The following is a 24315-nucleotide window of genomic DNA, read 5'->3' as shown; positions in this document are numbered from 1 at the left end:
TTTGAGAGATGGGAATGTAAATAAAATAGCCGGGGAAGAAAAAAGATGACTCCTTTGTGCCAGAATGTTGTTGCATAAATCTGTTTCATAGTGTGTTTATTAAATAAACTACCGCTTGATTCTCACTGTGTTAAATCAAAATGTGAACAAAAAAATGAGTGTTGACTAATGTGGTTTGTGTGTTTTTTCCCCTATCAAAACTTAATAATTATTACCAATGCAGTTATTATTGGGGGGGGGGGGGGGGCTGGATTAGCGCTGGTTCTCTTTCAAGATAATGATCTTTTGGAATGAATGCAGCCGGGTGCCATCGATACACTATTGATCGTTGTGGTTGGCATCGCGAGCTAGCCGCGTGTTATCACACAGGCAAGAAAGTTGTACACAAACAAATGCGATAATAAACACAATAGCATCAGTGACGTCTGCTACCGGATGACCTATTTCAAGTCACCAAAATGATTTTATAAACCGGTTAAAATACAACATTTCTCAACAATGTAATCGACACCAGCATAGATAACCAATTCATGGCTGCCCTCAGGCCCATGGCTGGCCAAATTTGTGCTTCATGTCAAGCGCCAATATCTCAGGGATTGCAAAGCCAGCGAGCGACTTGTCCGTCTTGTGCCCGGAATTTTACTGGAGTGTCTCGGCGGTCGTCCGGGGCTGCCGCTCCGTTGGCCCCCAGTGACTTTACGGAGGAGCAGTCAGGTGGAGATATGAACGAGGAAGATGTCAACCGGTTGCCTTCTTTGCAGACACCATCTGCCGGGGGAAATGTAAGGATTACATAGTTTGTAGCTTAATATAGCACGACTGTCAACATTTATTTTATTATCAATCATTGTTTATCTATTGTTTGTGTCAACTCAACAGTTTTAAACACAAGCACGAATTGAACTGTCAAACATTTAGGTTTATGGTTTGTTTACTAAAATTCGTCAGTGAGTGAGTTTGAGACTGACTGACAAGACTGACTAAAAAATGCTTACTTCTCCAAAACAATTCGCTGCCATCTTTTTGTTTATTTGTGGCGAAAAACAATTTTATTACCTCAGAAAAATTAATTTGGTGGAAAAGTGTCCCCGTATCCTGCCACCACATTTATATTCGCTATGAAACAAAATGGTATAATTTTTTACTAAAAAGTTCGTAAAAAAGTGGTTGTAGGATACAGAAAGTTTTCCGGGAATGCAAAATGTCAGCTGATTGATTGATTTAAAGCCATTGGACCCTTTCGGTAAACACTATTGTCCAAGGCCCACACTTCGTGTATCACAACTTCTATATCAAATAACAAACCTGTGAAGATTTAGGCTCAATCGGACATCGGAGTCGGGAGAAAATAACGGGAAAACCCACTCCTGTTTTCGCGCGTTTCGCCATGTCATGACATGTGTTTATAACAAATCCATAATTCTCGCTAACGAGAATTTATTTTGTTTTACCGTTTTCTCAAAAAGTAAAGCATTTCATGGACTAATATTTCAAGAGAAGTCTATTACCATTACCTTCTGTAAACCCTGTAAAATATTTGTAAATCTGTGAACCTTTTTTTTTTTTCTGTACCAAAAGGGTCCAATGGCTTTAAATTAAATATTTTATTATTAACATAATTTGTATATCCTCCTCTTACCAGTTTTCACGGTATTATGCCTTTTTCTTTGAATTGGGAACAAAATAATGATGCCAAAAAATATCAACTGATGCCCTAATTATCTTCATTTGTTAATATGAAGTATGCAAACATATTAAAACTTGATGGACATTGAAATGTTCACACCACACACCGATCTTCGATGACTTCAACTGGCCCCATTTGTTTTGAGTTTTTCCTGTTTTCACGGCAAACAAGAAAGTATGGTTTCCCGGTGAAGCCGTACATGGAAGAAACATCTGCAGTGACTACAAGTGTTCTTTCTTCTTTGAGACTCTGTGTATGACTCTATAGCCAGCAGTTGGCTTCATTTTATTCAAAATATTTTTTTATTAAATTTTAAAAATTACCATGGTAACTTGCAAAAAAAAAAAAAAAAGGGTGAATAATAACTAGCTTTCAAATTTAATTTTCTATTTATTTATTTATAATTTTTTTTCTTAATATTTATAATAAAGCGTATAAACAAACAGTGATAATTGAATCAACAAGCTGATGTTTGTATTTTAATAATAATAACAATATTGATATGATGGTTAAAAAATAAAAATCATCAAAAATATCAAAAAATGATATAAGGCACATGGCTTCTTTAAGCCTCTGTATTTTTTTTTTCCAGAATGCTCAGCAAAATATTTAGTCACATGATTTGATCATCGTGAATTGTGAATTGAAATAGTGTTTGATGAAACTTTTTCGGTAGGCAAATATTTTTATATGGCCTCAACATTATGACATACTTTTGTGCCTTGTAGAAAAGCCTAAATACCAAACTTTTTGCATTCACAAGTGCAAATAACCAGTGGAGCCTTACGTGTTTCTAAGTTTTGGTCAAGGGAGAGGAGACTCTTTGCTTGGCAAATAAAACCACACAATTTTTATCTAGGGACTGTTTACATCGCGCACAGAGAGGTAAAAGATTTGCCACGATTTTAGTGACACCTCAAAAACAGGACCTCCTACGATACAATTGTGAATGCAAATCTGAAAAAAAATATATATATGGGTCATTCTGTGTCAATTCAACACGCTTTTGGACCTGACCCTCACGGATTTAAATGAAATTTGGTGTGCTGATTGGACTCCCTGAGAAATGCCCAAATCCCAAATTGTATGTAATTCGGATCATTATTTTGGGAGATACGGCTTAACGAACTTTTGACTAATTAGCATGACCTGCTACGTTTGGACAATCATATCTCCAAAAGTTAAACACCTACCAAGATAATATTTACATCATTTTGAAGCTCTTGACATGGCCCACATTTGATAACTTAAAATCAAACATTTTTTTTTTAAATGCAAGTTTAAGATGTAAGCAACAATATTCTGAAAAATTGTGATGGGCACTTTTACAGTTTTTTTTTAATGATTTTTTGAACATTGGCTATCAAGACCAAAACCATAAAAACGCATTGTACAACATACACAATGTACAGTGTACAGAGTATTGTGTGGGAGTGTGTACACACACATTAAAAACCATGTTACCCTGGTAATAATATGGAGTTCAAAAGGCTAATTCATGACATGACTTAATGAGCTAATTCATTTCATCCCCTTAATTTAATATAGGAGACACTGTGTATCCGACATACTGTATACATGTTATACAATGTACAGTGTACAGAGTATTCACATTTAGTGCTTTAAAAGCTTTATTTAGTGCTTTAAAAGTCAAGTCATGATCATAGAGAAAAATGTGTTGTGACCCATTTAAATCACACAGCAAGAAAAAAAAGAAGCAGGCTTAAGGCAGGTATCATAAAGGTTTATACTGGAGCATCCAAGTCTTTATTTCACTCGAGCACACAGTTTATGCACTGGCTGTCACAAGAAGATATCTGAACTGTCGCCTGAGAAAATACTCTCAACAACTGAAAGTTTTAGCAGTGATCCAGAAGTTCAGGGACCATCAATGTCATCTGCACATCAGGATGTTTTTGTGCAGCCAAATACCGACATGAACATTATCAATGAGGCTATTACAATTATTGGTGTATCTCCCATCATAAGTAATAAGAAAGCTCATGGAAGTTACATGGAAAACAAAGTTAAGAGAATAGAGACAACAATAAAGCAGAAACTTGAAAATCAAGGTCAAAGGTCAAATTTTTGCGTATTTTTTCGGTGGTGCGTGGAAATTTTTTGATTTTATTTTATCAAATGTGGGCCATGTCAAGAGCTTCAAAATGATGTAAATACTATCTTGGTAGGTGTTTTACTTTTGGAGATATGATTGTCCAAACGTAGCAGATCATGCTAATTAGTCAAAAGTTCGTTAAGCCGTATCTCCCAAAATAATGATCCGAATTACATACAATTTGGGATTTGGGCATTTCTCAAGGAGTCCAATCAGCACACCGAATTTCATTTAAATCCGTGAGGGTCAGGTCCAAAAGCGTGTTGAATTGACACGGAATGACCCATATGTATATATAAGGCTATAAGTTAATTTGTTTATCATATCCTCCACATAGGCCTACTAGTTTTCACAATATTATGCCTTTTTCTTTGAATTAGGAAAAAAATAATGATGTGATATATCAACCGATGCCCAAATTATCTTTACTTGTTTATATTAAGTATGCAAACATAAATTAAAACTTGATGGACATTGAATTTTCACACCACACACTGATCTTCAATGACTTCAACTGGTCCCATTTGTTTCGAGTTTTTCCTGTTTTCAAGGCAAACGAGAAAGAATGGTTTCCCGGTGAAGCCATACGTGGGAGAAATATATGCAGTGACTGCAAGTGTTCTGATAGACTCTGTGTATGACTCTATAGCCAGCAGTTGTCTTCATTTTATTCACAATATTGTTTATGACAATTGTCCCAATGTTAATTTGTGTACAAAAAGTGTACTTCGCCAGTCTCGCTCATACAGTACATACATGTACATATTCAAACATTATCGGGACCACTTTGGTTCACCATACCTTGCTTTACAGAATGAAGGAAAGAAAAGTGTGCATTCCAATTCTATATTCTTAGCACTGTTCCTATGAAATGAACTGATGCCTATCAAATGATTTTTCTACAAAACACAGCCAATACCCATATAATTTTTGTTTCGACTAGTACATGAGTATTGGCTGAGTTTTGCAGAAAATTCATTTGATAAGTTGATATTTTACCAGCCTGATGAATTTCTTTTAAGATGAACTGATGCCCTTTTGTATCATTGATTACCGATGAACGAGTGAAGGCTGTTCAGCCAAGTACCAACACAATTATTTGTCATCTCCCCTGGAGTGCATCGCAGAATGTGTTTACCCAGTTTAATATAAAGCGTACATTTTAGAGCTCTCTTAACTATGGTTACACAGCGCTGAACAGAGTCTAGAGATTAAGTCAAAGAATACAGGACATAGTGAAAACACACAAAATTTCAGAGCATTTTTAAAGGGTCTGGACAACTTTGACAAATTGTCAAAGACCAGTATTTTTGTGTATCCCAACATGCATATAAACATACCTGTGAAAATTTTGGCTGAATTGGTCATCGAGTTGCAAGAGAATAGTGAAAATGCTTCAGGCAGCCCTGAAGTCTTTTATTATTTGAGTGAGAAATTACCTCTTTCTCAAAAACTACAATTTTTTTTATACAAATCGACAACAGCTCTGTACTGCTTGTTACCATGTAAGATTTTATGCTTATTTTTATTGGAGTAATTACCAATTAGTGTTACATGTAAGGGTCTGTTTACACATGTTTGTTTCGTAATGACTCTTAAAATTATTGGCAATAAAAATGTACTCAAGGTCGAGCGCAGAGCACGAGGCCTTTATACTGCAAAGCGTACGGGGCCTGCTTAAGTGCCTGAAATGTTTTGCGTTCTAGATGCTTTGTGGTGCAATTTTAGGCAAAATAAAGGCAATAGTGAAGGAAAAGAACAAAAAGCGTTCAAAATTTGAGCTGTAGAATTTGGGCCTTTTGGATTAGGACAATAGTTAAATTTGCATTAATTTATAATCGACAAAGTCAAGTATCAAGTATCAAGAAAGCAAGAGTCTTGCAAAATGCAAATCTATTTACACCAGGAAAACAAAACGTTGAGTTTTTTACTAAAACAATAAAACATGACTAAAACAATACAAGGTGCAATTTTTTACAATTTGTTTGAGTAATAACCAATTTTGAATAAATCCTCAGGATAAACCTGAAGGCATATTTCGGAGATTTGCATCACAACTGATTAACTTTGTGTGTCATTTATAATGTTATGAATTGAGGTCAAGCAATAACATCACAAATTAATAAGCAGGGATCGATCTTCTCCCAAGCAATTTTTCTCAGCAAAATATTAATTTGTAGACTGAATGTTTTTTTTATCACAACTGATTAACTTTGTGTGTCATTTATAATGTCATGAATTGAGGTCAACCAATAATATCACAAACTAATAAAAAAGCAGGGTTTGATCTCCTCCCCAGTAATTTTTCTCAGCAAAATATTAGTTTGTAGACTGAAATTTTTTTTTGTGAACACTGGATACTACATATACTTAGCATTTATTGTGATTTTTGTATAGCAAATTGTAGCCTTGCTCAAGGCAGTCGAACTATTCACTCCGAAAAAGAACGGCCGCTGTATAAAAACCCACCTGTATTCACTGTGCGTAAAACCCACCCGTATTCACTGTGCGTAACATCGCACGACACGATGCCCCTGTACACTATCCGCATGCCTGACGGCCTCCGCATGCGGTTAGTGGTGTACAAGTGCGATGACTTGTGTAAACAGTATTCGTGCGATGTGACAGTTTGTATACGGGTGGGTCATTCGATGTGATCGCACACACCATGCACAGGGTATACGGCGGGTGGGTTTACAGCTGCGTCTTTTCGGAGCGAATAATGCGACTGCCTTGAGCAAGGCTAAGCAAATTGATACGATTAGTGTAGCATTTTGTGATGCAGATACAAGGGAAATTATTCAATGATCAAGCAAAATTGGAATTTAACATTTAAAGATGCTATGTCAGATTTTTGGCCGATTTGACCCAAAAATTTTGATTTAAAGTTCAATAGGTATTTTAATGGGGGTCGAGAAAGTTACAAGCTTTCATTTGACCCATTGCTCGAAAAAGTCCGCCAATTATTATTAGCAGTGAAATAAAGTACTCAAAATGAGTTTTTGTCGGGATCCCGACAATATATATCACGTGACCAATTCTTATGTGTTTTATAAGAAACGTTTTAAATTTTTGTCATGGTTCCTGGCCATTAAAAGTAAAAGTTAAACCTTTTTTCGATAGAGCGGGTGATACTCTTTGAAATACCATTCACTTAAAAAATTCTATTTTTTAATGTTTGGGGCCAAACATCTGACATAGCATCTTTAATCATGGATAAGATTTTTTAAATGACACTCATTGTATACTAATTACTTTATTAGGGCCTACTGTACCGTTTTTTATCAGCTTCACAATCATTTGCACAAATTAAAGTTTGTAAAAAATATACAGCTCACCACTGAGTCAAAAATAGCTCACACAAAACCAAGGGCTCGAATTTGGGGGGGGGGGGGGAACTCCACGAAGACCACAGGACTTGTTGCTAAGAATCTTTACTGGACTCAGGATTTTATTTTACAAGACCTGACTCAAAGAAGAGACTAGAATCAAAATGAGAACACAATTTCATCATGAATCTAAACTGCTTTTTAAAGGAACGTTACAGAATCGGTAAGAGTCAAAAATCGTAAAGATGACATATTTACATTTTACTTACACGGTCTAATGATGATGATAGTTGAAAAAATCCCTTGAAATATTTCTGTCTGAAATGTCATATTTGATGAGAAATAAATAATGTCACTTCGCATTTGGAGTTTATCGCTCAGTGAGCGTTTTATTCATTTTTATTTTGGCATCGATGCAATGCAAAATTTGTAATCGGTTTTTCACTATTATCTCGTGACCCAGATGGCCGATCGATCTCAAACTTCTACAGATTTGTCATTTTATGGAGGATTACATTAAGTGCCTACACTGCCAGCAACTGTTTTTTAGCAAAACACAATTCTGTAATGTTCCTTTAATTTAACAAAACCTGAGGCCTACACGTACAACAGATTTCTCTCTTCTGTTTTATGGATGATACTGAAAGATATTGAAAGATATTTATGAGACCCAAACTCACATTTGTTTATTTTTTTATTTTTATAAAACAAAGATATTGCATTAGAAAACAGAAAGAACACCGGACTTGTTAGTTCTTAAGTTTACTGCCGTCGATTTCACAAAACTCTTCCTAACTTAAGACTAATCTTAGGACTTAGGACGAGTCCCAACCCTGCACTGTAGCATGCATACCTTAAGATTAATTCTAAGTTAGGAAGAGTTACTCGTCCTAACTCGAGATAAGACGAGTCCTAACTCTTTGTGAAATCGACGGCTGATGCTAAAATTACTGTCCTCACACTATAAAATTACTGGCCTGCGGTCCAGTGTGAAATTTGAGCCCTGAATGAATTGCGTTAAAATGTGTTTATAACCCTAAGCGCTCCTTTAAATAGATCCCATATCCAGCATTCTGTATGTAAGTAGTAATTATTGACAAGACTCCATTATTGATCGTTCATTGGTTGGAGGTGTCTCATTGTCTGCATCAAAAGATTTGGGCTACAAAGATCGTTCCATTGCCGAAAAGAGCTGATCAATATTTAAGTGTGTTACCAAAGACATGGTTCCTTTGTAAATATGCAATGTGTGGGCAGACTTCTCTTAAAGATTATATTCTGGACTCAATATTTTGTGACCCCATAACAACATCCTGATGTTTATAAACTGTAGAGAAACTACAAATGAACGTGCATTTTTTGACAGGAATGTAAATTCCAGCCAATTTTCTTTTAGTCTTAATAATAATAATAAACAGCATAAATATAAGGCACATTGTGAATCACACATTCCTCAATGCGCCTAACAATAAAAACTAAACGGCAAAAAAACAAGACCAATTAAAATTTGGGCTAAACACTAAGTAAACCAAAAATAACCGTCATAAAAAGATTCAATAATACAAACAAAAGTTGGTACAAATTAATTAATAATATAAATAACAGACCTATTATAACACATAAAAAATGGAAATATTAAAATTACAAACAAAATTTTTCCATCAATATACATTGAACCAGGAGCAATTAGCATTGTAAAAATGTGTTTAGTGAATAAAATCTTGGTTAAAAAAAAAAATTTCCAGCTGTTTCTGACATTGGTTTTTTTCTTTTTTGTGGGGGGGGGGGTCTTTTCTCACAGTTGCAGTCTTTAGTTTCTCTTTTAGAAGCTTGTCTTGTCTTCCTATTTTTCTATAAATTACTGAGTATTTAATACAGACTGCATGCATGAATGCTGATAAACTTTTCATCCATAATATATTTGTCATCCACTTTGTAATTTTCTGGTAGATGATTTTATACAATGAATGGAAATTTTACGTTTTTATCGCATTGTTCTATAAATTAGTTAGCATTTTAATACAGACTACACGCATGATTGCTTACTGTTTTCATTTATTTGTCGAATCCATTTTTGTAATTTTCTGGATGGTTTTATTATAATGAGTAGAAATTTAATTTTTTTAATTACACCAGGGAAAATAATTAGCGGATTGCAAACTGCTTACCAACCAAAAGGAAAATGTATGGTCTTTATAAATGCAAAATATAGTTAATGGCCTGACGTTTCAACCCTAGCAGAGTCTTTTTCGACCCTAGCAGAGTCTTTTTCGACCCTAGCAGAGTCTTTTTTCGACCCTAGCAGAGTCTTTTCGACCCTAGCAGAGTCTTTTTCGACCCTAGCAGAGTCTTTTTAGACACGTAGAGTCTATCAAGAAAGACTCTGCTTTCTGCTAGAGTCGAAAAGCAGGCCATTAACTATTTACTTATACCAAATAATAAACCACAAGGGAAACTGACTTCATACAATTCAAAATGATTTGGTGTTCAATACCAAATCATTTAATACAACACTAAGAATATGCTGGGGGTGAGGCCAGCAAACACAAATAAATGCTCAAGTTAATTCAACTTAATTAACATTGCAAGCTTTGATGTACTTGTCACTCTGAACATACTGTAGAGTAAGGTTACGAAAAAACTAATCAAAGGATCCTATACAAGTTGATGTTTGATTGTTTGTTTTGAGCCAGGTACATGATGTAAGTATATTTGAACTGGATAAATTGGGTGTATGAAATGTAGACTTGTCTGTAATTAACTGGTAGGTGGGGATGTAGCATTTCGAGAGAGAAAACATGATTGGTTTGAGCCGGAGTGACTGCTCAGTGTTAATTAATTACAAGTTTCTCTGGCCAAATTGCATAGAGCTTCTTACTAAAGCAGAAAATATTGCTTTCACATTTTGTTTCTGCTAAGCACAACTATGTAAGCAGGGAACCAGTTACATGTACATTTTTACATGTGAAATTGTGGTATTTTAGTTGGTAACCTTATTCTGGCAAGCATAATTTTGTTGTTTTTAGTTCGCATTTTTTTAAATGAAATATGGTCCAGGCCCCAATTAGTTAATGTCTTTATTCAAACTAAATTAAAAAAAACACTATATCGAACAAGCTCGAAAACAAATTTGGACTCAATTGGTCATCGAAGTTGCAAGTGAATGACAAAAGAAAAAACATCCTTGTTGCACCTTTTTGTGTGCTTTCAGATGCGTAATAAAAGGCTTCAGGCCTCAAGTATTTTATTTCAATATTTGAGTGAGAAGTTACCTCTTTCACAAAAATATCGTTACATGTACTTCAGACGTTTCTCACATACACAATTTTGTATACTATATCAACAGCTCTCCATTGCTCGTTACTAAGTAATTTTTTATGCTGCAAATTATTTTGAGTAATTATCAATAGTCTTAGTGTCCAGTGGCTTTAAACATTAGCCCCCTTTCACTCTACAATTTATCTGCATACCTTTGCTATGTGCAGTAAGTGCGCTATGCTGTTTTCATGGCCATTTCTATTAGCAAGGAAACTGTTGCTGTGGTTACATTTCATCACACAAAGACAATTCCGCTACGCTACGAACCATGTATGGTACACCTTGACACTGTGTGTACCATTTAAGTCAGGTCAGTGGTCATGGTATCATGCTTGCAGATGGATTGTGTAATGAATAAACCAATGATCTTAAAGTTCACGGTTTTTTTGTAGATAATTAATGTACATGACAAAGAGTATAATTCAGTTTTGTTGGTACAATTTAATTTATAGACACAGCAGACTCTTGCAACCGACCTCCGGCTGGTGATCTCTCCATTTGTTTTTCCCATGATTTAAACCACTTTTGATTTGAATTGGAAGTTTATCTATATCATTCTCTCCTTGCTTGCAGGACAAAACGAGCAAAGGGGGCCGTTTCTCCGGAATAACAACATTTTTCAGTTCACTCGGAGGTGGTAAGAACAAAGGAGGGAAGAGCAATGAACAAGAAATGAACACCAAAGGTAGACCGTCCTCGGAGCAGGGTCTACCTCCAATCAACGCTGGCCAAGGCATGGTGTCTCAGAGTGCTCCTAGTCTAAGTGGCAATGGGAACCAGAGGAGAAAGGAGAAACTACCGACCGGGTATACACCCATGCAGTTAAAGCATTTTAAGTAAGTACTTCATTATAGTAATAATAATAACTAGTTCTTATATAGCCGTTTCACAATAACCGTCTCAATGCGCTTTATACATTAGGACCCTGGTCATTGGGCCAATAACTTTCCCTTAATCTTTCTCAGCTCCCTTGGGAGTCACCATGGCAACCGTAGTGCTACAAAGGCTTTTTCATATATAAGACCAACCTCTACCGGTACCCATTAACTTCCCCCCTCCCCCCTCAGTAAAGAGAAGCAATTATAGTTAAGTATCTTGTCAGGGACACAAGGGTCACGACCGGGATTCGAACCCTACCTCCGATGACGTAACCACTAGAACTTGAATTCAATGCTCTTAACCACTCGGCCATGACACCCTATCTGCACAAAACGCCTGGGCCCAATTTCGTTAACACATTTCTTGGCTAGAAGCAAGAAATGACCGAAGTACCAGTTGCGGCAATTGTAACTGTATGTATGAATTCTATTTTTGATTTTTTGTGCTAAGCCAGTTTTTGTCTTTACAGGCCCAATTTCGAAAACACAAAAACTTTCTCGCTTAGCAGTCATAGCTTACCAGCCAGCCTTCCATAAAGTTTACATTGATGCCACCGGTGCCGACTCGTTTTGCTGAGCTGCTGAGTGGCTTTTTGAAATTGGTCCCTTCAAATGTTTACAAGTATAGTACATGTACGACAGCTAAACTATACCTGTGAACTGAACTACATTTTGCAAGCACCGTTTCAGGGACTTGCTGTTATTGTTCTAGTATTCCCTTTTCTAACGAATCACTTCAGGGGACCCAATTTAACAAAGAAAAACCGCGGCTCAAATATCTGACCTACAAGATGGCGTCTGTGCGTGTGCGTGCATTTGTGCGTGCATGTGCCGTAGAAATCAAACCAGGAATGTTGCGTGCTGTGTGCTTCGATGATGTACGCGTTTGGACCCGCATACGGTTTGAACTACAAGATGGCGACTTTTCATAGCAAAAAGGGGTTATTCAATACGGTCTATTGTGTAAAAGTCCCCACAACTCTGTGGCTAGAATTGCTCTAGAATTACAAAGGTCGTGGGTTCAAATCCTACATGTACCTGAGTATATGCCTGTGATTTTTTTTAACGGAGCTCGGGAAAGTACCGACTGTACAGTGCTGTTACACACATCGGTGTATGGGTAAAAACCAAAAAGAATATTTGTATGTTTACAATGTGTTGTTACACTGTGTATAAACTACAATGACATGCTGAACAGAGGAGCCACATCTTGGTGTACACAGGTCAATGGTTGGGACTTGCACAAACTGCAACAGCGGAGCGGTTAATAATTAATGGGTTCGATGAGTTGCTGCTTTTTAATCAAACAAGAGTCTTGAAGTGAATTAAAGGGAAATTGCATGAGAAAATTTAGCATTATTTTACTCTTCAGGGTTTGAGCTTCATACTGGACCGCTGGTCTTTATCTTATTTAGTGTGGCAGAATATAGGTGCGTTCGTTTAGCTTCCCTGGGTCGACCCCCGGTGTACCCTGGTAAGTTCGAATAGCTTTGACGTCGTTCCAGGGGCTCGTCCGGGTCAGCGCCCAGTGCCCTGCTTGTGGAACTGGTCACTTGGGGGCTGGCCCCAGGTGCATGACGCACCACGAGAGGGCGCGGGCGAGTGTGATCGTTCGATTAGCTCTTGTCAGGGGCTCACCTGAGTGAGCACCGCGGGGTCGACCCAGGGAAGCTGCTCAGGAAAGACAAGTTTTATACAAGATTGGAGGCCAAAAAAAAGGAAAGATGCTAAAGAAACTTTGGGTAATGGTTGTTGGCCTTGGTTATCTGCAAGATAGTTTCATTGAAATGTTTTGATTATTTCCAGAGAGTGCATGAGTAAAGCCAAAGCTTCAGAGAACTATAAACAGGTTCAAGGTTTCTACGAGATAGTTTTCAGTTCCTTCGCTCACATCAATGCAACGTTCATGGTAAGATAATCTGAGATCCTAAGCTCAATAACAGGCTTGGGGTGGTTTTCGACTTTTGGATCCACGATATCTCTCTCTCTCTCTCTCTCTAGCCATAAGCCTACAATACTAAAAATCCCATCAAACCTTCAGTGTATGTGTAGTCAACTGAGGTCGTAATCATGTTGAGGCTTGCCCAGCCACGATATACTGTCGCCAAATGACCTCGGTATTCGGTATTACCTGGAACCTTTTTTGAAGTGGCAAAGTAATATGCCTCTGGTAAGAGGCACTTTTCAGAGGGAAATTTAATTTGTACTGGACATTTTCAAAGGGCACCACAGCAAGAGCACAGGGCACCATGGCAATTGCTGTGGGTTAAGTGGGTTAATTCCAGGCCTGAAATCAAATATTGGTGCAAAATGTTGTATTAACTATCACTCAACTATCGCAATCCCCCTCTCCACTTCTCCTCGCCATGCACCTTACTATCAAACGATGGCGGGCACTGTTGGAAAATATCCAGATTATCCCACCACCCCACACTCTTGCTGGCGGGATCACAGCTTACAGAAACGCTCTCTATCGGTGGAATAGTCACGACATGTGTAGCATTGAGTGTATGTGCATTGCATTACGAAGGGCCAACGATTTTACCATAGAGGTTTTACCAACTCATCAAAAACTTCTTGAACCAAGACTACATGTACCTGAAACCATGTACCTGTACACTGTACATGCTACTTTAATCTTGGTTTTTATTTCTATACTGACAGGAGGCAGGTAAAGACCCACGCAGTACTGAGGAATCGGGGTTAGCTCAGGGATACATCCTAGAAGCGTTTAATTCTCTATTAGAAGTACCAGAAGATATTCAGAAGACTACACTAAAAGCGATCATCAATAGCTTACTCAAAGACATGAAGAGGTAGTCAATTTAGGCTGTAGTATCTTGTTTTTCTTACAAAAACCTACACCTGGAACTGAAACAGGGTTACCCCCTTTTACAGTCCATAATGATGTAGGCTTGTACCATTCATCATAATTATGTGCAAATGATGCAAGTAAACTTCTGTTCAAATAAACATGTTTACTCTGTCTGGTGAAGAGGAAAACAACTAAAGAAATTAAATTTTTCCCTAAATTTTCATTTATACATTTTTTTTATTTTTATTGCAGACCTAGAGACAAGAATGATTTGAGGGCATACTTGGTATTGATACAGGTAAGTTATAACAACAAATAATTTAGTCATCTCGGTTTGGGTTCCGTTCGTGACACTTGTGTCCTTTAGCAATATACTTTATCCTACTTGCTTTTCTTCACCCAGGGTGTATAAATGGGCGTTTTGTGATAATTATACGGAAATGAATGGTCTCTAACCCACAACTGTTTCAGAGAAAATAAAACTCCTTAAAGTGTTACCAAGCTTCCTACAAACTATCCTTAAATTACACCAATTACTTATTTATACCACGTTCTAAATCCGGACCACCAAAATAAAAATTGTTAGTTAGTGGCCTACATTTCGACCCAAGCAGAGTCTGTTTGTGTGTGTTGTCATTTAGGCTTAAAGGCAGTGGACACTATTGGTAATTACTCAAAATAATTATCAGCATAAAAACTCACTTGGTAACGAGTAATGGGGAGAGGTTGATGGTATAAAACATTGTGAGAAACGGCTCCATCTGAAGTGACATAGTTTTCGAGAAAGAAGTGATTTTCCACGAATTTGATTTCGAGACCTCAAGTTTAGAATTTGAGGTCTCGAAATCAAGCATCTGAAAGCACACAACTTTGTGTGACAAGTGTGTTTTTTTCTTTCATTATTATCTCGCAACTTTGATGACCGATTGAGTTCAAATTTGCACAGGTTTGTTATTTTATGCATACGTTGAGATACACCAAGTGAGAAGACTGGTCTTTGACAATTACCAATAGTGTCCACTGTCTTTAAAGAAAGACTCTGCTACGATCAAAACATCAGGCCATTAACTATCTTTTGCAACAACTAATTATATTTTCTCAATCTTCTAGAAATTGACATTTGAGTTTTACTTGTCTGTTTATTTGAGTATTTGTTTTGATCTCCAGAATCCCCAATTTAATCAGACCTCCACCTACGTCATCTTTGCTCATCTTCTACGTCAGATGTCAGGACTGTGTGATCAAGATCATCATTATCTTGTCCACTGGTTTAAAAGGTCAGTGGCAAGTTTTTCTTCTACCATCCAATAAAGACAAAGTTGTATTTCTCTGTTTTGGGCCAGGACTCTATTTCACAAGGCACTCATTCATGGTGTCACGTGCGGATTAAATACATAATTCAATGGATACTCAAAGCCTGGTTGTGGTGCAATCCTTGGCCCAACTTCATGGCTCTGTTTACCGCTGAATTCTGTGCTTTCGATCACTATTCTCTGCTTGCCGAATTTCTACACTAGCCTTGTATCTGTATCATACCTAGTAACCTGGAGTAAGCCTGCGCATGAGCAAAAATTCCCTGCTTACACGTGAAATACGCTTGACGTTACCGCAGAGTTCCCTGCTTTTGTAAGCGTTGATTCTTTGCTTACGGTTAACTGAGCCATGACAGTGGGCTATCCGTATCCTGTCCATCCAGTTCATCTTTGCCAAATTGAACTTGCACATTTCCCAGGTCGTATTAAGGGATTCTTTTGCAGATTGACCAAGCCTTCAACACTTCGGTTAAGCAACACTGTTGTTTCGCTGTCATTATTTATAATTGTGTTAACTTCATATATCAGAGATGCCCATGGTACAATGTATGTCATACAAATTAATGCTGTGCATATCTGCGTACCAGTAATGGCGGGAAAGTACATCCCCAATGGATTTGTTTATACTTCAAGTACAAAGTATGGTCAATGAAAGAGTATTACATGTATGTACAAATCAAAACAATGACATTTAATCTTATCGTAAAGAGCTGGGCCCAATTTCATAGGGCTGCTTAGCGGCCGATTTTGTGCTTACTGTGCAATTTCTATTTCATAGCGCTGCTAACCGTAAGCAAATGAAAATGCATGCGAACCTTCCGGTGCTTACCGCACGAAAATAAATGACGTCACAATGCAAATCCACAGTAAACACGCAATATGGCCGCCCAATTTTTCTGCTAACCTGTGAAATACGCTAAGGCTTAAGCAAATTTTTCTGCTACAGTAAGCACGCAAATTTGCTTACCGTTAAGCAGCGCTATGAAATTGGGTCCAGGGGTTCGCCCAGTATTCCTGGTTTGATTGGCTGCATATTGCAGCACCTTGTAAACCATTACATGGTGCTATAAAGGAATAGGTTTCATACTTCAATACTCAGCTCCACATAACTTCCAGGAAAATACTGAATGTCAAAGCGCCTTGAGCGTCACTGAGTGAGAGATATTAGGGCTATATAAGAAGCCACTGTTATTTTTATTATCTGTTCTCTATTCCAGACTTCCCAAGGATTCCTTCAAAGACATTGTAAATCGACTTCTGCAGTTTGTATCCATCCGTTTGTTCCCACCTGAGCCAGCTGACCTCCCACCCATCGGCAAATGTTCCTGGTGGATTCCATCTGTAGCCAAAGTCTTGGCTCTTCTAAGTAAGATTTACCTCCTCTCTCTCTGAAACATTCCTTCCAAAGACAGTTTCAGAAATACTCTTTCTTCTGGGGTCCTAACATAGGACTAGTCCTTTTTAGGAGCTATTAAAAACTTGACACTATTGGTAATTGTCAAAGACTAGCCTTCACAGTTAGTGTATCTCAACAAATGCATAAAATAACAAACCTGTGAAAATTTGACCTCAATCGGTCATCGAACTTGCGAGATAATAATGAAAGAAAAAAACACTCTTGTCACACGAAGTTGTGTGCGTTTAGATGGTTGATTTCGAGACCTCAAGTTCTAAATCTGAGGTCTCTAAATCAAATTCGTGGAAAATTACTTCTTTCTTGAAAACTATGGCACTTCAGAGGGAGCCGTTTCTCACAGTGTTTTATACTATCAATCGCTCCCCATTACTCGTTACCAAATAAGGTTTTATGCTAATAATTATTTCGAGTAATTACCAATAGTGTCCACAGCCTTTAAGGCTAATCCTAAAATAGGATTAGTAACTCGAGATAAGACAAGTCTTAACTCTTTGTGAAACCTGCTCCTGGACACGTTTGGTAATTACTCATAATGTATTTTAGCATACAAACTTACATGTACTTGGTAACAAGCAGCGGAGAAGTGTTGATGGTATAAATTATTGTCAGAAACAACTCGTAGCATAGTTTTTGAGAAAGAGGTAATTTCTCACTCAAAAATTTGAATCTGAGAAAGACTTAAAGCCATTGGACACTTTCGGTAAACAGTATTGTCCAAAGGACCATGTATCACAACTTATATATAAAAAAATAAACCTGTGAAAATTTAGGCTCAGTCGGTCATCGGAGTCGGGAGAAAATAACGGGAAAACCCACCCTTGTTTCGGCACGTTCGCCATGTCATAACATGTGTTTAAAATAAATCCGTAATTCACGATATCGAGAATTGATAATTGTTTATATGTTTTCTCAAAAAGTAAAGCATTTCATTGAATAATATTTCAAGAGAAGTCTTTCACCATGACCTTCTGTAAACCATGTAAATTATTTGTAAATCTGTGAACTTTTTTTTTTTTTTTCTGTTCCGAAAGTGTATAATGGCTTTAAGGCCTGAAGCTTTTCTCAGGCAACCTTTTTCTTTCAATATTTTCTTGCAACTTCAATGACCAAGTGAGCCCAATTTTTACACAGGTTTGTTATTTTATGCATATGTTAGGATACACCAAGTGAGAAGACTGGTCTTTGACAATTACAAAATGTGTCCAGTGCCTTTGAATGTTCTTTCTAAAGACAGCTTCGGAAATACTTTGAAGACATTTGGGAATTAAGCACCTCCTAAGTTTCAGAACAAAATACAAAATACATGCTATTGTCAATATGGCATGATATTCTTTCTGCTTTAAAGCCCGGTCACACAGGTCTCGATAACAAGAAAGAAAACGAGAACGATGAAAATGCACGCCCTCGATTGGTTGAATTGCTCCACGCAGAATACGCCCACGCTTATTCAACCAATAGAGGATGTGCATTTTTATCGCTCTCGTTTTCATTCTTGTTATCGGGGCCTGTGTGCATTGCATGGCATTCGATGTTTTTTTGTTTAAATGGTAAATTTTTAGCGTAATTTTTATATAACATATTTTTAGACACGCAAAACCAAAACGAATTTCACTGTACTAACATTTGTTTTTTACAAGTGACAATAACACATTATTCTATTCTATTCTATTCTATGGTGAGGTATCAATGTTTATTTGGTTTGCAGGTACTACCATGTGCACAATCTATTTTGCTCTTATCTGTGTACCATGTCCACATTAGTCTTATTCTCAATTTTGTTTGCCCTTTGAAAATCAGAATTAAAAAAAAAAAAAAACAGCCTTAAAAGTCTATTAGAGCCTACACCATTGTGTTCATGTAGGTCAGCCATTGTACTCAATTAAGCTTTCCTAGTTTACTCCAAGGACAACTTATCATGTCTGTAATATAATTTTTTTTTATTGATTTTGTGAAAAATAAAACGAGCATGGTAATTGTCCAACGACTATTAAAGGAAGTTATGTAATTCTTATTGATTTTTTCTTCTTCCTGTTTTAGATGCAGCTAACTCATTGGTCACTCCAAACAAGATTGTATATACAAGCTTCTATAACAACACCTTGGATCATGTGGATCTAATGAAGGAATATTATGCATGGCAGAACCCGAACAACTATCAAACGTAAGATCAAATTATTTATAGACCCCTTGCAATACGCGCAGTGACTAGGCCTGGGCGAATTATTCAAATATCCGGTTAATGGCGAATAGGTTTTCCTATCCGTAACCGCGAATGCCTTTTTTTTCTTAACCGGATATCCGCATAGGGCGCGAATAGCTATTTATAAACCGGATAGTTCTGTAATTACAACCTAGTAACCGGATATTCTTTAATATCCGAATATCCAAGGACGTCGGGCGACAACTGATATGAATGATTTGTCTGAATCCTTATGAAACTTCTATTAAGACAGCATAAAACAGCATAATTTAAGTATTAAACTATGCTCACCTCCGTGAAGAGTTAAAACAATGACATTTCTGACGTAATTTGTTCAAAGATTACAAAAGTTTTCCTTCACGTAGAGTCAATCACGATCTAAAGAAAAAGCAAATCGCCATCTTTAAATTAGATCCAGTCATTTTTATGAATGAACCGAGTGACACTGTCTAAAACTAATATCAATCCGCCAATAAGATCTCATTCACAAACGAACAGCGCCCTCTAGCGGCAAAAAAAAAAAAAAAAATCATTTTTTTTTTTTTTTTAAATAGCGCCCTCTAGCGGTGAAAAAACTAAAAACTATTCGAATATCCGGTTAATTTCGGATAGTTGGGCAGCGGTATCCGAATAACAAAATTTCACTATTCGCCCAGCACTACAGCGTACTCAAATGTGCATTTCCTGGGTGTCATTTTGGGTGTCAAAAATCGTATAGAAACATGCATAAAGGAGAGTTGCTACCCAAAATTATGCGCATTGTTCAAAGGCGTGTCTGTTTTGTGTAAGAAGTCAATAGCTCCCCCTTGCACAACGCAAAACGCTATAGGTACGCTGAGGTCACAAGCACATTTTACGCACAGAGAACAGCTATTGTCCAAAGATTTGCGAGCGTGACGTCATATGCAATAGGTCTATAAATGGAAATTTGAATCGGGGATAAAGAATATTAATTTTGGTTTTTGTTTATGGTTATACACATAGATCCTTGTCATTTGAATGTGAAACATGGGTCACGCGTCATACTTAATTTTACCATGTTTTACTGCCGCAACACGTGGGACTCTGAAATTTATGGTACACATGTATGAACGAATGAAAATGTTTTCTCCAATATCCACAAGTTGTGCATACATTAGTAAACTCCATTAGTAAACTCCATCACAAGTTGAATGGCTTCCGACTGGCAGCACTAACCAATGTTTTTAAAGCAAAATAGCAACACAGGGCTAGATAGCTCAGTTTGTAGATCGCCTGCACGCTAATCCGGAGGTAGCAGGTTCAAATCCAGCCCCAATCAATTTTCTTTGTTCAACCCAAAATTTTAAAACAAACCCAATGAAAACAAGAACCTACAAACACAAGAAGTCTACATCTCTTATCTTGTCATTTCTTATTTTGTGTTCTAGGTTCACATTCTGCCAGTATCCATTCATTCTCAGTCTACAAGCCAAGCGTACAATCATTTTCTGTCATTCCTTATTTTGTGTTCTAGGTTCACATTCTGCCAGTACCCATTCATTCTCAGTCTACAAGCCAAACGTACAATCATGCAGAAAGATTCTGAACAGCAGATGATAATGACCGCTAGGGTAAGTCAAACAAATAGATAAAATACCTCATCAGTGTTGAAGCCATGGTGGACGGTGCTGGGCGGGCCTGCCCAGGGCCTAGGGGATATACAAAACGTGTGGCTAGTCCGTAGTTAGGACGAGTAACTCGTCCTAACTCGAGATAAGACTAGTGTTAACTGTTTGTGAAATCCAACCCAGGACTCACAACTTTTGCCCAGCACTCTTAGCAAAATAGAATGTGCCGCCCTGCACAGATTTCTAAAGAATGTCCAATATGCATTGATCTGAGACTCAGCTAATGATAGATAAGGAGTTTCAAATGTCAAAGAGAAACTCAGCCTTCATAATGGCCTCTCATACAGTAATAATGGTCAATAACCAATCAAACATTCATAAATACAATCAAACATATTAATAAATATTACCTTGCTCAGTTATCCGCTTTAATGAGCCTTCGAAAAACTGTAATTTACAAAATTAAAATGTCAATAACCACTGATTAATTATAATCTTGATGATAATTTCTCTCTTATAGAGGAGTCTGGTAGCCAAGGTTCAACAGAGGCAGATGCCAAACATGAATATGTTATTCCTCAACCTCAAAGTACGCCGATCTCATCTGGTCTCGGACTCGTTACATGAGGTATGTAAATGCAAAAGCAAACTAAAAACAGACAAAAGGAAAAAAATACTATTTTTATTTCTAAACTGCCTGTTACTTCTGAGTCAGACTGTTTTGAAAAGGACTGAGGTATTTTTGAAGAATCTAAAGTATTGATGTCAAAAAACATTGCATAGAATCTAATAGTGCGCCCTCTTTTGAAACATCTTCATTAAAGCTTATGATAACTTTTTCGTGTACACAGAATCTCTGGTGGACAGATTTCCCTTGGACACCGGCACCCATCACCGGGGTCCAGGCGCGATAAACTTGGACACAATGTGTCTGAATTTGGGCTTGTATTTATACTGGATCGTAGGCCAAAACCAGTGATTTTAACATCAGACCAGTAAACTTACATCCAGACAAGTCCAGCAGTTTTGTATTTTTTCAATTGAACAATAATACTTAATTGAAACAAATGATAAACATAATTACTCTTATCAATAATACAAAATGACAAACCCTCTTAGTGTTTATTTAAATCATTGTTTATAGATTAAACTTGAAAATGCTCTGTAGGCAGTACTATCTCACATCCGTGTTCAAGTATATAAAAAAAAATAATTAAAAATAGTATTCTTCACCCCCGAAGCAAACTTAACTTCTATTATAGATTTGTTTCTGAATTTGATCTGGTCTTGACAAATATTTTCTTGTCCAGTAAAAACTTTGAGCTAAAAAAGCCCTTCAGTCTTGTGGATTCTGCCACGATGTTCGAGCCTGGCATTGTGTACATAGTCATTACAACTTTGGTTTTTCTTCTTCTCAGGTTGCAAGGAAGAAAGCTGATCTGAAGAAGAAGTTGAGAGTACAGTTTCACAATGAGCCTGGTTTAGATATGGGAGGCCTGACCAAAGAATGGTTTCTTCTGCTGCTCAGAAAAATATTCAAGGAAGAATACGGTCAGTTTATTTTAAAATAGTAACTTTTGTTTTAAAACAATTTAATCTTGCAAAAGGGTGAAATTTTAGGACATAACTGCAATGGTAAAAAGGCTTGGTCACACCAAACTAGTTCTCAAAATGTCCGAACTCGTCTTTCACAAATCGTATAACTAGTTTGGTCTGGACAGAATGTATCTGAAAATGTGACCTTAGTCAGTTAAATTAATAATATGGTAATAGTATGGGTCTGTCTGTGTACGGGATGAACACGCTACAAACGGACACGGTCTGTGTGCACACAGACTTCAATATGACGCCCGACCACACCTCGCCAAGGCTGTCCCAAGTATGGCAATTCTGTTCGTACTGCATCCTTCTCGTTTTAAGTACGTTGAAACTCTGTCTAATTGCAGGACGGGATGGTCACCCAAAATGTTTTAGCAGGCTCAAAGTATTTGACCATCATTTCTGATCAAACTAGTTCGAACCCGTCCATGAAGTTAAAAAAACAGACCGTAAAAAGTCGCTACTACGCCCACTCCGTTTGCGCACAGTATAAGCCCATAGTGAGAACGAGTTGGGTGTGATGGGGGCTTTACTGAAGTTGTTGAATTTTGTGCTCTGTGTTTTTTTCTACAGGTATGTTCACATACAATGAAAAGTCAAGGTGCTTCTGGTTTAACCCTGCATGCGTGGACTGCAATCAAGAATTCAACCTGGTTGGAGTTGTATCCTTAATAAATTATTTTAGCTGGACAAGCATGGTGAAGTGTTTGGGAGAGAGTGGGTTGGGTTGGGTTAAGGTGTACTAGGGGATTGGTAAGGTGGGCCAGGTAGGAAGTGATGGAGTGTAGAGGGTTGAACTGGGGGTTGAGAGGGGTTGGTTTAGAGTCTAAGAGCTTTTCAGCTGGACAAGCGTGGTGAAGTGGTTGGGAGAGAGTGGGTTCGGTTGGGTTAAGGTGTACTAGGGGATTGGTAAGGTGGGCCAGGTAGGAAGTGACGGAGTGTAGAGGGTTGAACTGGGGGTTGAGAGGGGTTGGTTAGAGTCTAAGAGTTTTTCAGCTGGACAAGCGTGATGAAGTGGTTGGGAGAGAGTGGGTTCGGTTGGGTTAAGGTGTACTAGGGGATTGGTAAGGTGGGCCAGGTAGGAAGTGATGGAGTGTAGAGGGATGAACTGGGGGTTGAGAGGGGTTGGTTAGAGTCTAAGAGGACTTCTGCTGACAAGCGTGATGAAGTGGTTGGGAGAGAGTGGGTTCGGTTGGGTTTAGGTGTACTAGGGGATTGGTTAGATAGGCCAGGTAGGAAGTGATGGAGTGTAGAGGGTTGAACTGGGTGTTGAGAGGGGTGGGTGAGAGTCTTAGAGGACTTCTGCTGGACAAGCGTGGTGAAGTGGTTTGGAGAGAGTGGGTTCGGCTGGGGTAGGGTGTACTACGTAGGCGATGGGTTAGGTGGGCCAGGTAGGAAGTGATGGAGTGTAGAGGGTTGAACTGGAGGTTGAGAGGGGTGGGTGAGAGTCTTAGAGGACTTCTGCTGGACAAGCGTGGTGAAGTGGTTTGGAGAGAGTGGGTTCGGCTGGGGTAGGGTGTACTACGTAGGTGATGGGTTAGGTGAGCCAGGTAGGAAGTGATGGAGTGTAGAGGGTTGAACTGGGGGTTGAGAGGGGTGGGTGAGAGTCTAAGAGGACCTCTGCTGGACAAGCGTGGTGAAGTGGTTTGGAGAGAGTGGGTTCGGTTGGGTTTAGGTGTACTAGGGGATTGGTTAGATAGGCCAGGTAGGAAGTGATGGAGTGTAGAGGGTTGAACTGGAGGTTGAGAGGGGTGGGTGAGAGTCTTAGAGGACTTCTGCTGGACAAGGGTGGTGAAGTGGTTTGGAGAGAGTGGGTTCGGCTGGGGTAGGGTGTACTACGTAGGCGATGGGTTAGGTGAGCCAGGTAGGAAGTGATGGAGTGTAGAGGGTTGAACTGGGGGTTGAGAGGGGTGGGTGAGAGTCTTAGAGGACTTCTGCTGGACAAGCGTGGTGAAGTGGTTTGGAGAGAGTGGGTTCGGCTGGGGTAGGGTGTACTACGTAGGCGATGGGTTAGGTGGGCCAGGTAGGAAGTGATGGAGTGTAGAGGGTTGAAC

General features: G+C 38.1%; 1 protein-coding gene across 1 annotated transcript in view; it reads left to right on the top strand.

Annotated features, from left to right (window-relative positions):
- Positions 1 to 388: 388 nt before the first annotated feature.
- Positions 389 to 24315, top strand: part of LOC139940311 (probable E3 ubiquitin-protein ligase HECTD2) — a 33099-nt gene continuing 9172 nt past the window's right edge. Inside the window, exons 1-12 of the mRNA XM_071936509.1 lie at positions 389 to 782; positions 11024 to 11286; positions 13135 to 13237; positions 13993 to 14144; positions 14396 to 14441; positions 15311 to 15420; positions 16674 to 16822; positions 18911 to 19034; positions 20569 to 20665; positions 21183 to 21290; positions 22081 to 22213; positions 22835 to 22923. Coding sequence (XP_071792610.1) covers positions 531 to 782; positions 11024 to 11286; positions 13135 to 13237; positions 13993 to 14144; positions 14396 to 14441; positions 15311 to 15420; positions 16674 to 16822; positions 18911 to 19034; positions 20569 to 20665; positions 21183 to 21290; positions 22081 to 22213; positions 22835 to 22923 — 1626 coding nt within the window. The 5' untranslated portion in view covers positions 389 to 530. The remainder of the gene's footprint in view (positions 783 to 11023; positions 11287 to 13134; positions 13238 to 13992; positions 14145 to 14395; positions 14442 to 15310; positions 15421 to 16673; positions 16823 to 18910; positions 19035 to 20568; positions 20666 to 21182; positions 21291 to 22080; positions 22214 to 22834; positions 22924 to 24315) is intronic.

This window comes from Asterias amurensis, chromosome 8 (genome assembly GCF_032118995.1).
Source record: "Asterias amurensis chromosome 8, ASM3211899v1".
Lineage (NCBI taxonomy): Eukaryota > Metazoa > Echinodermata > Asteroidea > Forcipulatida > Asteriidae > Asterias > Asterias amurensis.
The sequence above is the reverse complement of the archived record's forward strand: the minus strand, read 5'-3'. Positions and strand labels throughout refer to the sequence as shown.